Below are 17,018 nucleotides of genomic sequence, written 5' to 3'. Positions count from 1 at the left end.
GGTATTGGTATATGAGAGTATGGAAATTGTGTTAAGGTACTAAGTCTGTCCAGTTCCCTCCATCAAGTAACTCCGGAATGACAGGAAAGTCTGCAGTTATGACATGGGTTTCAGTGGAGTATAGTTGACTATTTTAAAAGTTTGTCATGGCCAAGGGATAACAAACACTTTCTGTGCTTAAGAGTGGGAGTAGGGGCAGAGACTGTTCTGCTTTGTCACAGTTTGGTGATTTTTGATGAAAGCTGAGTTTGGATTGGGAAAACAAAGTGGTCTAAAATCAAAAAGCTAAAAGTATTTGTGTTCTTTCTCCAGTTAAGAACAAACGTCAGCCCTCTGTCATCAGCCTCAGCAGCAGCAGTCTGCAGTTAATTGTTGCAAGAGGCATGGGGTAGTAACTGAATACAAACTTATTTCTTCTTCAGGATGAGTCTGAGAGGTAGTATGTCTTTCTGCTCAAGTTTCTGCTCAACTAGTTAAATGGTTGTAACTTCAGAGCTTACGAAACTACAATTTTAGGAATCTTAAACCACAAGACTGGAACAAGACATGTTTAGTGAGTGAGCTAACATAAAACTACATCCTATCTGTAAGGACCAGGACACATCATACATCCCTGTCATGGCCTCTAACTGCTTCTGAACGGACCTAATTCACAGACAGAAAATAGAAAGTTGTTTGCACAAACTTTAGTGATCAAAAATGTATCCTCAACTTCTTGCTGTTGCACAGGAGAAGATGATCTCCTTCATCTAGGAGGAAGCAATCTAGGAGGTTCCTAGAATGTGTGGAGGACAACTTCCTCATGCAAGTGGTAAATGAGCCCACTAGAGGAGGGGCCCCTGCTTGACCTGTTGTTTGTGAACAGAGAAGGACTAGTGGGAGATGTGAGGGTCGGTGGCCGTCTTGGGAGTAGCGACCACGAAATGTTAGAGTTTTCGATAGTGGGGGAAGTAAGCAGGGGCAAGAGTAGAACTTCTGCCTTAGATTTCCGGCGGGCTGACTTTAGCCTGTTTAAGAGGCTGGTGGACCGAGTCCCTTGGCAATCGGTCCTGGAGGGCAAAGGAGTCCAGGAAGGCTGGACATGCTTCAAAAGGGAATTGTTAAATATTCAGGAGCAGGCTGTCCCAGTCTGTAGGAAGGCAAGCCGTCGGGGAAAAAGACCAGCCTGGTTAAACAGAGAACTTAGGCTAGAACTTAAGGAAAAAAAGAGAGCCTACTTGCTCTGGCAGAAGGGTCGGGTAACTTGGGAGGTCTATAGGGACGTGGCCAGGTCGTGTAGGGAGAAGATTAGAAGGGCCAAAGCTCAATTAGAGCTCGATTTGGCTGCTACAGTCAAAGACAACAAAAAAAGCTTTTACAAATACATCAACAGCAAAAGGAGGGTCAAGGAGAGCCTCCACCTCTTGCTGAATGAGGAGGGTAGTGTAGTGTCAGGGGATGAGGAAAAGGCAGAGGTGCTCAATGCCTTCTTTGCCTCGGTCTTTAATGTCAAGATCGGTTGTCCTCAGGAGACTCGGCCCCCAGAGCCTGAAGTTAGGGACGGGGGGCTGTGTGAACCTCCCATGATCCAGGAGGAGACGGTTAGTGACCTGCTGTGCCAGTTGGACACCCACAAGGCTATGGGCCCGGATGGGATTCACCCTAGAGTAATGAAGGAACTGGCAAATGAACTTGCCAAACCACTCTCGATTATCTACCGGCAGTCCTGGTTAACTGGAGAAGTTCCAGCTGACTGGAAATTAGCAAATGTAACACCCATCTACAAGAAGGGTCGGAAGGACGATCCAGGGAACTATAGGCCTGTCAGCCTGACCTCGGTGCCAGGCAAGGTGATGGAACAGATCATCCTGAGTGCCATTACACGGCACATGCAGGACAATCGGGGCATCGGGGCCAGCCAACATGGATTCATGAAAGGCAGGTCCTGCTCGACCAACCTGGTCTCCTTCTATGACCAAGAGACCCGCTTAGTAGATGAGGCATGGCTGTGGATGTAGTCTATCTAGACTTCGGTAAAGCATTCGCCACTGTCTCCCACAGCATCCTCCTGGACAAACTGGCTGCCCGGGTGTTGGATGGGTGGACTCTTAAATGGGTTAAAAACTGGCTGGATGGCCGAGCCCAGAGAGTGGTGGTGAATGGGCAAAGTCCAACTGGCGGCCAGTCACTAGCGGTGTTCCCCAGAGCTCAGTTCTGGGGCCGGTGCTGTTCAATATCTTTATAGATGATCTAGACGTAGGGATTGAGTGCACCCTCAGTAAATTTGCAGATGACACCAAGCTGGGTGGGAGTGTCGATCTGCTGGAGGGTAGGAAGGCCCTACAGAGGGATTTGGACAGGTTAGATTGATGGGCCGAGACCAGCGGCATGAGGTTCAACAAGAACAAGTGCCGGATCTTACACTTTGGCCACAACAACCCCATGAAGCTCTACAGGCTGGGGGAAGAGTGGTTAGAAAGCGGCCCGGTGGAAAGAGACCTGGGGGTGCTGATCGACAGCTGGCTAAACATGAGCCAGCAGTGTGCCCAGGTGGCCAAGAAGGCCAATGGCATCCTGGCCTCTATTAGGAATAGTGTAGCCAGCTGGTCTAGGGAAGTGATCGTCCCTCTGTACTCGGCACTGGTGAGGCCGCACCTTGAATACTGTGTCCAGTTCTGGGCCCCGCACTTCAAGAAAGATGTTGAGGTGTTGGAGCGAGTCCAGAGGAGGGCAACCAAGCTGGTGAAGGGTCTGGAGGGTCTGACCTACGAGGAACGGCTGAGGGAGCTGGGGTTGTTTAGCCTGGAGAAGAGGAGGCTCAGAGGTGACCTTATTGCAGTCTACAACTACCTGAAGGGAGGTTGTAGTGAAGTGGGAGTTGGCCTCTTCTCCCGGGCAACTAGTGATAGGACAAGAGGGCACAGCCTCAGGCTTCACCAGGGGAGGTTCAGGTTGGACATCAGGAAGAATTTCTTTACAGAAAGGGTTATTAGCCATTGGAATGGGCTGCCCAGGGAGGTGGTGGAGTCACCATCTCTGGATGTGTTTAAGAAAAGACTGGACATGGCACTTAGTGCCATGGTCTAGTTGACAGGGTGGTGTAAGGGCAACGGTTGGACTCGATGATCCCTGAGGTCTCTTCCAACCTTGTTGATTCTGTGATTCTGTGATTCTGTGATCAGGGCAGTGTTACAGTGGACCTGGTGTTCCTCCTTACATTTCATAGGTTACGTGGCAGACACATGATATGTGTGGACAGTTTAATCCCTCAGCCACTTACCAAATCAGCAGGGAGCTAGGGACAAATTTGTTGAATAAACTTATGAATTCCTCCCAGCCAGCAGATCTTATTCCCTCCCGTCCCTTTTTGTTCTAAGACACAGTTCGTGTACTGTTCTTTCTTTATCTCTCCTTTGGTCATGTCTGCTTGTTTGGCTGGCTGCGTACTGCCACCTATCACTGCACTTTGGTGGTGCTTTTTGCATAAAATTAGTACATAGGGACTCCTATCTCTCATACTCTCATATCTGTCGAAAGCCAGTGTTTTGGTACATTGGGCTACTTATTTTTGTTCAGTTACAGAAGGCTGTATGGAATTTTAAAAGCTGGATCATATTATGGATGTGTTTAATTTCTTCCCTAAGGTAATTTGTTTCAGAACTGCTGGCCCTGGAGCCGCAGTGCTTTAACCCTAGTTGTCATGTCCCACACCCTGGACAGCCCTGCACTACTTGGTGTGAATAGGGAGTAGAGATCAAGCAAAAGATGCATAGGCTGTCTTCTGCTGTGTAGATTTTAGGATTTCGAGATACCTTTGAAAGACATTCGGTATTAGAGTGCCTGTCAGTGGTGGTATTTATGTGATTTCACAGGTGATACAGAAGTGCTGGGAAATTTCTTTTGTTTGGTAAGTGAAAATAAGACTGCTGTGTAATTACTGTGCTTGGATGATCCTTGCTTTTTGTTTGTTTTTTTTTTTCTCCTTGTTTCAATCTATATATTGTAAAAGTTGACATTTTGGTTATTCTGTTATTTGTAGATCATAGATCATCATGTCTGGAAGAAGAAGAGCTAAATTTATTTATTGATGTGGACTGTGTGCATACAGAAGCAATTATGACTCCTATGCCTGAAGGATTATCACAGCAGCAGGTAGTAGGCTTTTGGAAATACAGTGTCTTCTGCCTCTTTTTCGTCCCCTTCTGCTCTGCATCAGTGGCTCCCAGGTGCCTTGCTCTTCAAACATATTGGCATTTAACATAAATTAAGTGAACATAAAATTCACAACTGAATAAGTAGTTTTTTTTACAATTATACGTGTGCATGTAGTTGCATCAGCCCTAAATTCAGCCAGAGATGCAAAATGCTGTTTTGCATTATAAAATTATCTATAATAATTATATCATTTCACTACCTGAACACTTAAACTAAATATGATGGTTTTGAGTGAAAAAGAAAAGAGTTTAAATATTTTTACTGAGTCAGAAGACATTGCTCCAGGTGGTCCAGGATTTCTACTTTAAATGCAGGGAATATCCTGTATACTCTCTGAATCTTAGGGTTTCTCCTTATTAAAAAAAACTTGTCAGCAATGAAGTCAAGTCTACAGAAGAGTATATTTTGCTGTTCTCCACCTCAAACTCTGTAGTCACTGTGGAAACCACTTCAAAAAACACTTAAATTTATGGACAGATAGGTGTCCATGGGACCAGGTGGGATGGATTTAAGGGTCCTGAGGGTAAGGCCTTTTTCTGTCATCTAAGATCACGGTGATCAGATGATTGGTAAATGTCACAGTTGTACTCAAGAAGAGCAAGAAGGAGGAAAACTAGGGTCTGGCTGGCCTTACCTCAGTTCCTGTGAAGATGATGGAGCAAATGCTCCTGGGAGCTGTTTCTGGGTTGGGAGGGCAGGAGGGCGATTGGGAACAGTCAGCATAGATGGACCAGAGTCCATTTGTGCCTGACCAGCCTGAGTCCCTGAGATGACTGGCTTGCAGACAGAGGAGAGCAGAGGATGTCATTTACCTCTGCTTTAGCAAGGCTTTCAACTGTCTCCTGAAGTACCCTTGTAGCTATATAGGTAAGATATCATTTGTATGGGTGGACTAGAAGGTGGGTGGAAAACAGGCGAGGACACCATGCTCAGAGAGTTGTTGTCCACAGTACAAAGTCCGGTGGGTGGCCAGCATTAGTGGTGTCCCTCAGGAGCACATAAGGGGCCCGTGGTGTTTAATGCCTTTGTTAACAATCCAGATAGCAGCTGTGGTGCACATTTGGATGCGATGCCAAACTGGAGGGGTGCAGCAGGCCATGTGTGGGGGGATGGGACTGCTGGGCTGAGGTTGACAGAAAACTCAGGCAGCTCAACAGAGGCCAACACAAGTCCTGGCTGTGGGACAGAGTAACCCTGTGCCAGGGCACAGACTGGGGGCCAGCAGACCATGCAGCAGCTCTGGGCATCCCAGATAGAGATGGTGAAGGCCAGGAGCCCCTTCCAACCTGGGCTGCTCTGCCACGAGCGAGCTGACTTTATGAATGTGCTTGTTCCAGACAGCAGGTGGCACGATCGCTTTTGTGTAAAACCTGGTGCCTGTTTGAATACTGTGCCCTGCCTTGGGTCTCAGTCGTGATAGCTTTTGCTTTTTTGGTTTTAATACCGGGACCTGAATTCTTACGCTGTTGTTCATGTTTGTGTGCTACTGTTACTAGCAAAAATGTGAATATGAATGTAAGACTTGCATGCAAGCCTCTTGTAAGTTGTGCGTATTTATTGCAATAACCTGCAGGCACTATTAAGTATCTATTTTGTGTATTAGAGCCTGAAAAAAACCATTTTCTACAGATGTTTATTTTTTTCAGAAGAATGAACTGTGACTAAAGGTAGAGTTAGTATCCTTTACCAGAACAGCTGATACATTATACCAAATAAGACACTGCTAAATGCATTCTAGACACAAATTAGACACAACTCATTTTATGTATATATCTTTAAGCAAGGCCTCAGATAATTTTGAAATCTTCCTTTGAAATGCCAGTACTTGAAAGAAAATCCTTGCATAACCTGCAGTTGACTTAATAATGCAAAATAGAAGTGTGGAGAATTAAAGGCAGCCGTGGCAGAGGCAGCAGGAGGGCCGTGGGGATCAGGAGCAGAGAAGAAGCAAGTCTGATATTTGAGTTTCACGGTCATTTAGGCTGGCTTAAAATAGCAAAAGGAGCAGTTTTGCCTTCCCTTGTAGTTGTGGGGACAATCCTGCCATTGTGCTGACTTCTACCTGAAACAGAGTCCTGCTTTTGAAAGCCCTGGGATGAGCTAGATGAGGAAATGGATTTGGGTGAAAACAAATCCTTAAAACCAGCAAGAAATCTAATAAGTAACAGTAAAAGTTCATATTTTAAATGAAATAGGTTCCCCAGTCCTTCCTTTCATGTGACCTGCACATGCATGCCATGTGTGTTTCAGTAGAAATGCAGAAGCAGGAGGTGGAGAAGGAGGTGTGATAAATAATGTGTAGTTTGTAAACACGAAATACGGTAGTATTTTGTGAAGCTCTTACAGCTCTATCAATTGGTATGAGCATAGATGACGCGGGGTTTTCACTTATGCATGGTAGTGCCCAAAAAAAGAAAACTTGACTTACTCAGATACTTTCTCAGTGCTACAGTTTATATGGCCTTACCTTAAAAAGGCAATTAATGTTTGCTTGTTTGGCCTTCAGGTTACTCCTAATAAATTTATAAAACACATAATTATAAAAAAAAAAAATTAATCTTAAAGACTGATTTTGGAAAGTGGTTACCTATTTTGTTGCAGCAATTCACCGAAGTAGCCAACATCATCTATACCTATTTATGTTAATGCCTAAATTTATACAACTAAAATTAAAAGACAAGTTTCAAAAGTAAAGCTTGGAATTGCAACAGTTGGTAGATGTTATAGATACAGATACAATAACTGTTGTGTTATTTAAAATAAATAAATAATTTTAGAGTAATAGTAAATGTATTTACCTTTGAAGAGGTACAGTATTATTTTATTGTGGTTCCAGTGTTGACATTGCTTTGTGTTTCTTGTGTTTCATTAATGTGAGAATTTTATCATCAGCATTCCCAACTGTGATGAACATGTTACCTGATCAGAGCTTCAGACAAAACTTTGTTTCTTAACAGGTTGTAAGAAGGTATATTTTGGGCTCTGTAGTTGACAGTGAGAAGAATTACGTGGATGCTCTCAAAAGAATCCTGGAGGTAACTTAATCTCTTTTGCATTTTATAATTTGGAAATTTGAAAAAGAGTCAGATCCTTAAAGAATCTGTAGCATGATTAATATAGATTTTCCTACAGGTGCTTCATGCCAAATCTTTAGACATTTTGTATGTGTATACTGTTAAGTTTGTTTTTTTCTGCTTGTAAAGACCCTTTTTGTTTGTTTGCTTAAATCCATTTATATGTTTTTTTTCCCCACAGCAATATGAGAAGCCCCTTTCAGATACGGAACCAAAATTATTGAGTGAAAGAAAACTGAAAATGGTCTTTTATCGAATTAAGGAAATTCTTCAGTGCCATTCAATGTTTCAGATTGCGCTGGCGAGTCGTGTATCTGAGTGGGACTCTGTTGAAATGATTGGTGATGTCTTTGTTGCTTCAGTAAGCAAATGCGTCTGAACAGATAATCTGTTTTTATTTAAGGCTTATTATTCCATCTCCATAACTCTCTGTCTAACTTGGCCACTTTATTCCCATATTCTCCGATGCCTGTGGCAACTGTCAGAGTATGTATGTACCATCCTGGTAAGGAAACTGACACCAACATGTCTTAGACTTGGTTGGCAGATGTGAAAGCATTGTAAGCAAAATTTTCAGGCTTGATCAAGCTTTCAGACATTGAAGTAAACAGTTTCTTTTTCTGAGGAGACAGAGATTCACAAACCCACCAAAATTAAGGTGAGATTGAGACTCTTAAGAAGTAGGTAGTCGTACATAGTATGTTTTTTGGGAGTAGAAAAAAACACAGTACGTGATGTCCTGAATTCCTGGATTTAAACTGAGCCTGAGGCACAGGTAAAGAGTATTTGTGGAACACTATCCCACCCTTAATGGAAGTCCATCTGGTAAAGGGCTGAACTAGCCACTGCTTTAAATCAGAAGAAACAAGAAGTGGCCTTGGTTGATAGAAGGACATTGTTCCCACCATGAGTGTGTGGATGGAAAAAGCTGCCTGCCTGCTGGTTTGTGTAATTTGTTTTGTTACCACTCAGCTGCTGGAAGTTACCACTTTTTCATGCCTGCTGTAAGAGAGCTGGGGTCTGTGTCTCTGAGTGCTTTGGCCTCATTTCAGTCAAATGAAACGGTTACTAAAGATTTGCTGTTTAAAGCAAACCTGTCTTGTTTTGATGGAAGCAAGTTAATGAAAGCAGCTCTGCAGAAGAGAGGGATAAAATTACTAAGGAGACAATGGGCAGCGATCTTACCCTTCACATGGCTGTCTGCAGGCCATGCAATCTGTGTGCTTTTGTGATAAACCCTTACCAGCTGAAGATGGGGCATGAAGGCCCTGGGACTTTGCTGGTTCACTAGATCTGGAAGATTAGGGGATCCCAGCAGCTGCTTTGAGTCTGGGTGGATGCCCTTTGATTGCCCATAGTCCCCAGGCTCTGCTCTAGTGTTGTAGCCAAGATGAAGCTATTTATTTAAATTTACATTTTGTGATTCACAGATGTTACATCTTTAGGTTTCCAGCCTGTCTTCTACAGAAAGGCTATTTTGGGCATCACCAGTATTTCTGTAGATCCAGCACTAGGCCCAGCAAAGCCCTTAGCTCTGAGCAAGGCGAGTCCTTAACGGTCAGAGGTTTAGATAGTTATGCTTTTGGGGATCTTTTGTATTTATAGTTAAGGTTTACCCTTTTATGTTTTCAGTTTTCTAAATCTATGGTATTGGATGCGTACAGCGAATATGTAAACAACTTCAGTACAGCAGTAGGGATTCTCAAGAAAACATGTGCCATGAAACCTGCCTTTTTAGACTTCTTGAAGGTGAGTTCATTCAATCTTAAAACAGCTGGGCATATGATATAAATAAGACAGTATAAGTTTTAAGTTAGGAGGAAATTTAACTGCTGATACTGTATATTGTGTGACTGTTTTAAGGACTTTGGTTTTATGTTTTATGGGTTTGACACAAAAAATCCCCAGAGAATTCATTTCCACTACTGTGTTTTCAGAATAATAACGTGATGTTAGATCTAGGATGTATTTTGAAGTGCAGAGTGGTTTTGTTGTTGTTCAGATCAGTTTATTGGTGTTTGCATTACTATACTTGACAAAACACTGGGATTCTTTCATAGCAGGTGAGCTTCAAATAATAGTTTACCATCTGAGGCCTCTTCTTGTTTGGGATTTATTTTACATCTAACTTCTTTATTGTATTGTGCAGAGTAGTGTAATTAGATTTCTGTTCCACAACAATTTCCTAGCATTTTGAAAATCATGTTTCCAATTTGGGGTTGCAATTGAAAATTTGTTGCGCAGAATGCATACTACCCTGATGAATATGATGCTTCTGACGATGTGCATTGAGAGCCTGGTACATGCATTAGAAGTGCTGCAATTCTCTAGGGATGGCACCTTACAGAGGGTACACAAAATCCATTGCAAGGCTTTTAGACTGTCTGTGGCACTGCTGTGAGCCTGAAAGCTCTGCTTGTCCCATTCCTGAGAGTCCTGGATTGAGTTGTGCCTCTCAGAGCTGTCACCCTGTCAGGTCTGTTGCAGTGGTCCACCAAACACTGAAATTGGGTGCCTTAGGCAAACTAAATAGTGAAGCTCTTAGGTTGCCTAGAGGAGGGTGGCAGGGGGGCTGATTCCTGATCAGTCTTCAGATCTTAAAATTAACTGACAACTTTTTTGGAGTGTGGCCAGCACTACACAGGATTATATTCTGGAGGCCTTAGGCACCACAAAGATCAAACTCTCTAGTGAGAGTATAGTCACTTCATACCTCTCACGCTGTTAAAAGCCCATTGTTCCAGTGGAGGCATAACTTACACTTCTCATCACTGCTTGGCATTGCCGGCACTGGTACTGCTCAGAGCTGGGGACTCACAACCACACTCTGACGACAGAAAACATTTCTGTACCTTCCTTTTTTTAATTGCCTACCAGCAACGAAGACCAGAATCTTCACTGCTGCTGTTTAGGCAAAAAAAATATTTTTGGAGATAAGTACGGAAAAAAATTGTTGTGAAGCTGATACTTGTAGCAATAAATAGCAATTTAAACAGGACAGCGGTTTAATATTGTTTGCATTTGCTTTGTTTTTAATATTGAGTATTTCCTCTACTCTCCTTGGTTTGAGTTAGCTGTGATTCTGGCTGAAATATTTCCAAATGCTGAAATGCCTTATACAAACAGGGCTTTTCTGCATACGCAAATGAAATTTGTCTGGTTATATCTGCCAGTCCCGATACCAAAATAATGGATTCTTATGTTTTTCTTTCCAAACGTAAATCAGTGTTCTTTTCCTTAGTTTCTTTTAATAAAGGAAATGAAAATCTTTTTTTGTTTGCATAGCACTGAGATTATGATGTTTTCCTTAGATTCCCTCTTGAAAACGCATAGGTACTTAGAGATTTATAGTCTCTTAGCCACAAGGAACAGAGCAGCAATAGTAAATTATGGACTATAAATCAAAAGATCACTTATATTTTTCTGATTTAAGACTGTGAACAAGTACATTCCCTTTGTTGAGCTTGAAGTTAAGCAGACGTTTCAGTGCACTGTTTATGTAAAAAGCATGAATGTGCTGTATTGATATGTACATAGGTGCTGCATTGCTGGTGTGGCTTTATCCCAGCTGTATTTATTTAAGGAGGAGATTTCAGTTCAGTGACTTGCCATCACTTTAGTAGTGATTTTTTAAAAGATTTAATATTTTTAAATGAAGTCTTCATAGTAATTGGAATCTTTACAGTATCACTGTTACAATTAATGTAAGTAACGTAGAAGAAGTTTTCGTTTCATTCTGTAACTGACTGAAATACGCTCACGGTAGTAAACAGTGTGGCTTTCTTGAATTGCAGCAGTGCCAGGAGTCAAGCCCCGATCGAATTACACTGTATGGTTTAATGATGAAACCTATCCAGCGCTTTCCACAGTTCATTCTACTATTGCAGGTAAATAACGTTTACCAAAGGGATGCTCTTGCTGCATTCTTCTGTGGTTTGCTTGTGGGATTGTGTGGCAGCTGTCTGGTGCTGGAGGAGCACACTGCAGTGGAGGTGACCACTGGATCATGGGGAAATAACAAAGAAAAAATTTCAGTGCATCACAACGTGCTGATCTCGTAGTCTGCAGGGACAGGCAGTAAATGCACTGCAGGAAAATCTTAGTAAACTAGATTTATTCTAGATCACTTGCTAGGTTAAATTTAGTTTTTAAGTCACTTTGCAGTAAAGCTGTGGTTCAAATGTGCTAGTTGTTCATATCAGTTCGTTAGCTAACACCACTTCAAAACACCACTAGGAACTTCGTGGCATTACTTATCATTTAAGAAAAATACAGGACGATCAAATTCATGCCTTGGATAGTTCAGAATATATCATAGAATCATAGAATGGTTTGGGTTGGAAGGGACCTTAAAGATCATCTAGTTCTAACCCCCCCTGCCATGGCCAGGGACACCTTTCCACTAGACCAGGTTGCTCAAAGCCTCGTCCCACCTGGCCTTAAACACTGCCAGGGAGGGGGCAGCCACAGCTTCTCTGGGCAACCTGTTCCAGTGTCTCACTACCCTCACAGTAAAGAATTTCTTCTTTATATCTAATCTAAATCTCCCCTCTTTCAGTTTAAAACTGTTACCCCTCGTCCTGTCACTACTTGCCCTTGTAAAAAGCCCCTCTCCTGCTTTCCTGTAGGCCCCCTTCAGGTACTGGGAGGCTGCTAGAAGGTCTCCCCAGAGCCTTCTCTTCTCCAGGCTGAAGAGCCCCAACTCTCTCAGCCTGTCTTCATAGGAGAGGTGCTCCAGCCCTTTCATCATCTTCATGGCCCTCCTCTGGACTCGTTCCAACAGCTCCATGTCCTTCTTATGTTGGGGGCCCCAGAGCTGAACACAGTACTCCAGGTGAGGTCTCACAAGAGCGGAGTAGAGTGGCAGAATCACCTCCCTCGACCTGCTGGCGACGCTGCTTTTGATGCAGCCCAGGATACGGTTGGCATTCTGAGCTGCAAGCGCACATTGCCAGCTCATGTTGAGCTTCTCATTAACCATCACCCCCAAGTCCTTCTCCTCAGGGCTGCTCTCAATCCATTCTCCGCCCAGCCTGTATTTGTGCTTGGAGTTGCCCCGACCCACATGCAGGACCTTGCACTTGGCCTTGTTGAATTTCATGCGGTTCGCACAGGCCCAGCTCTCAAGCCTGTCAAGGTCCCTCTGGATGGCATCCCTTCCCTCCAGCGTGTCGACCACAGCGCACAGCTTGGTGTCGGCATATATGTGGGATGTGGAACAAAAGCATGCTCTCTCCCTGACTGCTTGGCTCACAGGACCTGCTGGAGTGTGTTGCAGCTTTTTTCTGACCTGCAGTGTCTTGTTTTCGTTCCCATGGAAACTGAGGATTTGACAGGGAGTCCTCAGGTCTCCTCTTAACAGAGAGTCAAGCTGTAGGAGGAGCACAGTTCCCCAGCGCAGACCTGCTCCAGACCAACTTACTCTGTTTGTAACTCCTTCCAGACCAGGGCAGGTCTATCCCAGTGAGCGCTAAGAGTTAGCTGTGTTCTGCAGGTACCACAGAGGAGGACAGGCTTTGGGATGCAGGTCCAGGAATTACTGTGGGAGAAGGAGCAGAGGTAGTCATGGGGGGAGCATGCGGGTAGCTAGTCATGGCGAGATTTTTTGAGTTAGCAGAAGAAATGGAGTGTATTGCAGCAGGAAGCCCTAGTGAATACGTAGGGATTTTTAAGTGCTGTGGGAAAAAAGCAAAAATTTCATTCAAATTGTTCCACTGCATGCCTACAAAAGGGAAAGATTTTTAGAGGCTCCTGCAACCTCCATGAAGTAATGTCTCCCACTTTAGGATGAGCGTGCTGTCAGTGTTTTAGTGAGGAATAATATTATGATGATCGTCAATATCAGAAAAATTTAATTTAAAATTATTGTTCACAGACACCTACATATTATACTGTAATATTGATTTTCAAAATGGGTGCATTTTTAAATTTACCTTTACATTTGTATTTTTTACACTTACTTTAAAGTTCCTTTGCTGTGCTTTCTTCCTGTAAATCAGTATGTGACCCCATTCAGTATCTTTTTTAAGAACTATTAAGATATTCAGGCAAATAAGCGATGTGCTATCTGAATATTCATTAGGTGTTCATTGGTCTTGTTCTTTAGCAGGACTTGAATAAAGAATGTAGCAATAACATTACATTGTGTAATCTTCTGAACTTGACTTTGAAATTAAATCTGATTTTTAAAATTCTGTTTGTTTTATCCCTTCCCCTCAGGATATGTTGAAGAACACAAATAAAGGACATCCCGACCGATTACCTCTGCAGATGGCTCTTACGGAACTCGAAACACTGGCAGAGAAGTTAAATGAAAGGAAAAGGGATGCAGATCAGCGCTGTGAAATAAAACAAATAGCAAAAGCAATGAACGAACGTTATCTGAACAAGGTTAGGAAGTAAGAATGTGCAATGGAAGAGTTAGTATGTTATTAGTTTCTGGGCCCTGAGCAATCTTTAGAAAAGACACCAAAGAGACGCCTGAGGTTTTGCTGTAGTGCACAACAATGTGGGGTCATTCTAGTTGTAGGTGTGAGATGTGAGCTCCCTCCAGGACTGAACAGGCTCACTGGTTAAACCACTGTGTGCTGGACGTGTGAAATAGCAGGAGAAGTATTAGTGTTCTCTTGGCAGTGTATAGATAAAGCTGTTTCCTCGTCCTGTAGTGAAGTCTAATGCACATCTTTTGATAAATTCAAAATTGAATTTTGAATTTGTCTTGGAACTGAGGAGTTACTTCTGTATAAAGGAAGGAACCAGTTCCTTATACTGCAGTTGTTCTGAGTATGGAGCAGTTCAAAAAATGCTATTTAATGTGTCCAACATCTTCCTTGTTTTAAGGAACCTCCCAGTCTGTTTCATTCATGTATTTGGATCATGCAATAGAAATGTCTTTAAAGAACTGTAGAAGATATTCAGTAGGAAGGAAGTAACAATCTTCTTCATTTGAGTTTGTTAGTAGCTCTCTGTACTGTGGATATATGTATGCTTGTCTTATTTGTATCATACTTGTTTCCTCCTTTCCCATAAGATGGGGCATAAATACTTCAATTATTGCTTTCATGAAGTTACAGATTATTATACTGGACTCATTTTAGGATGGAGTAATGGGGACATGCTGAAGGAGTGCAAGGAGTATTTTTGTTTGTGATGCATAAAAACATAGTTTTCAGGAAAGAAAGTAGTCAACCAGAACACACTTGCTTTAGGCTATTTATAAAAAATGGGATACTTAATTTATTGTCATAGTGGACAGTATTTCCATTCTAAGTGCATTACAAGATGGATTCAGACATTTTACTTTCTAGTTTTCATACTCCTGATTCTTGAAGCAGCTAATAATCATCTGCAAATGGTTGAAGGAGTTCAAGACACAGAATGTGCTTTTTAAAAGTACAGTGGTACAGGTTTTCTTTTGTTAGTCTGTATAAACTGTAAAATCTTGTATGTTCTGGACCAGGGGGACAAATTGAGATATACTGGGATAGTCACTCAAAATCACGTAGGGCCCTGTGTGCCTTGTGGCTTAATAGTTTTGGAACAATCCCAGGCAGGGTGAAACAGGCAGTGAAGGAGGTGTATGGACAGGGAACAGGTGAGTTACAGACCATTTTGTTCTCTTGGCCACTACGGACGCGTATTTGACCTGTGAGGAATCAGTTCATGCTTGCACGTAGTGCTGATCCTCAGCCCTTGAAGGCAAATGTCAGGAGCAGTTTACATACCATACATCCTTTGTACACGTCACCTTCTTGGCAGCCTGTGGCAACCTGCCAGCTGCATTCCTAGTCTAGCTCTGTGAGCCCAGGTGGGCAGAGCAGGTGGGAGCACTCCTCCTCCTCCCACCCTGACCTCTCCCCCTTTGGGACAGCTGTGACTGTGCAGAGCACTGAAATGGGCTGTGAAAGAAGGGATGAGGGAAGGAAACAACAGACATGTTGGAAGCTATGATTTTTTTTTTTTGCTAGGGGACCTTTACCAGTGTGGAAGTTTTTCAGAGCAATTACGTTCCATATTAAGACCAAAAACCCCTGCAGGCCATATTGCTGGCAGCAGAAGTTACTGTTTCTCTAAATGAAAAGCAGATCAGTAGAGAGGCTTCATTCATTTGGCAAATCCACCTACGAACACTTGTACTAGGATGGCAAGTGATAACCCGTTGTATTTTCTTTTGTTGTTTTTTTTTGTGTGTGTTTTTTTTTTTTTGCAACGGATCTTAGATGTACCAGGTATAATGTACAATGTTGATTGTTTTTAAAATCTAGCTACTCAGCAGTGGAAACAGATACCTCATACGGACCGATGATATGGTTGAGACGGTTTACAATGACAAAGGAGAAATTATCAAAACCAAAGAACGGCGACTTTTCATGTTAAATGATGTGCTGATGTGTGCAACAGTAAATATTCGGTAAGACTTGATTCATATTTTTTAAATGGTCATTCAAGCTTCAGCTGGAATAAATGATGCTTACTGAAGATTTTTTTTATTGTTGTCTTTACCATGGCTAATGATTTCTAGCAGTAGCCATAATAAATGGATAACTGGCTTTCTTACAGTCCTCTAAATTGCCTGCTGATGTTTGAAGTTTTAGAGTAAATTTGTAAGAAGATTATGTCAGTTGAAGATTACAGACAGAAATGCTTTTTGTTGTCTAGTTATTGCTGTGTATTAGTCTTTAGCAGAGTGCAGGCATGCCAAGGTAGCATTTTTTTTGTCTTTTTCCTTAATTCATACTGTCACACACACAAATCTATAACTTGACACAAGTTGCAAATTTAAAAAAAAAAACCCACACAGCTAATGCACGTAGCCAGAAAAAACGTGGAACTCATTAGCAGAGTTCCAGCTGGGGAAGGGTTTTTATCTCTGAGACCAAACATTGAAGGATTAAAGCTGAGGTGCTTTGAAGGAAGCATTTTTTCATAGTACCTTCTGTGTTTTAGTTGGCTGTAATTATTACTGTTACTAAATCTCTGTCTTATGCCAAGGTCACGCTCACATTCAAATGTTGCTTATATCATAAATTGCTTTATATGATGGTTATAGAATCACAGAATGTTACAGAATGTTAGGGATTGGAAGGGACCTCGAAAGATCATCTAGTCCAATCCCCCTGCCGGGGCAGGATTGCCTAGACCATATCACACAGGAACGCGTCCAGGCGGGTTTTGAATGTCTCCAGAGAAGGAGACTCCACAACCTCTCTGGGCAGCCTGTTCCAGTGTTCGGTCACCCTCACCATAAAGAAGTTTTTCCTCATATTTAAGTGGAACCTCCTGTGTTCCAGCTTGCACCCATTGCCCCTTGTCCTGTCAAGGGATGTCACTGAGAAGAGCCTGGCTCCATCCTCATGACACTTGCCCTTTACATATTTATAAACATTAATGAGGTCACTCCTCAGTCTTCTCTTCTCCAAGCTAAAGAGACCCAGCTCCCTCAGCCTCTCCTCAAAAGGGAGATGTTCCACTCCCTTAATCATCTTCGTGGCTCTGCGCTGGACTCTCTCTAGCAGTTCCCTGTCCTTCTTGAACTGAGGGGCCCAGAACTGGACACAATATTCCAGATACGGCTTCACCAGGGCAGAGTAGAGGGGGAGGAGAACCTCTCTTGACCTACTAACCATGCCCCTTCTAATACACCCCAGGATGCCATCGGCCTTCTTGGCCACAAGGGCACATTGCTGGCTCATGGTCATCCTGCTGTCCACTAGGACCCCCAGGTCCCTTTCCCCTATGTTGGTCTCCAAC

General features: G+C 42.8%; 1 protein-coding gene across 1 annotated transcript in view; it reads left to right on the top strand.

The window, feature by feature from the left end:
* ARHGEF10 (Rho guanine nucleotide exchange factor 10) overlaps nt 1-17,018 on the top strand; it is a 130,479-nt gene that overhangs the window by 50,149 nt on the left and 63,312 nt on the right. Inside the window, 7 exon segments of the mRNA XM_068405602.1 lie at nt 4,019-4,131; nt 7,152-7,229; nt 7,450-7,629; nt 8,901-9,017; nt 11,063-11,155; nt 13,488-13,658; nt 15,533-15,678. Coding sequence (XP_068261703.1) covers nt 4,019-4,131; nt 7,152-7,229; nt 7,450-7,629; nt 8,901-9,017; nt 11,063-11,155; nt 13,488-13,658; nt 15,533-15,678 — 898 coding nt within the window.

Source organism: Nyctibius grandis, chromosome 1 (genome assembly GCF_013368605.1).
Source record: "Nyctibius grandis isolate bNycGra1 chromosome 1, bNycGra1.pri, whole genome shotgun sequence".
Lineage (NCBI taxonomy): Eukaryota > Metazoa > Chordata > Aves > Nyctibiiformes > Nyctibiidae > Nyctibius > Nyctibius grandis.
The sequence above is the reverse complement of the archived record's forward strand: the minus strand, read 5'-3'. Positions and strand labels throughout refer to the sequence as shown.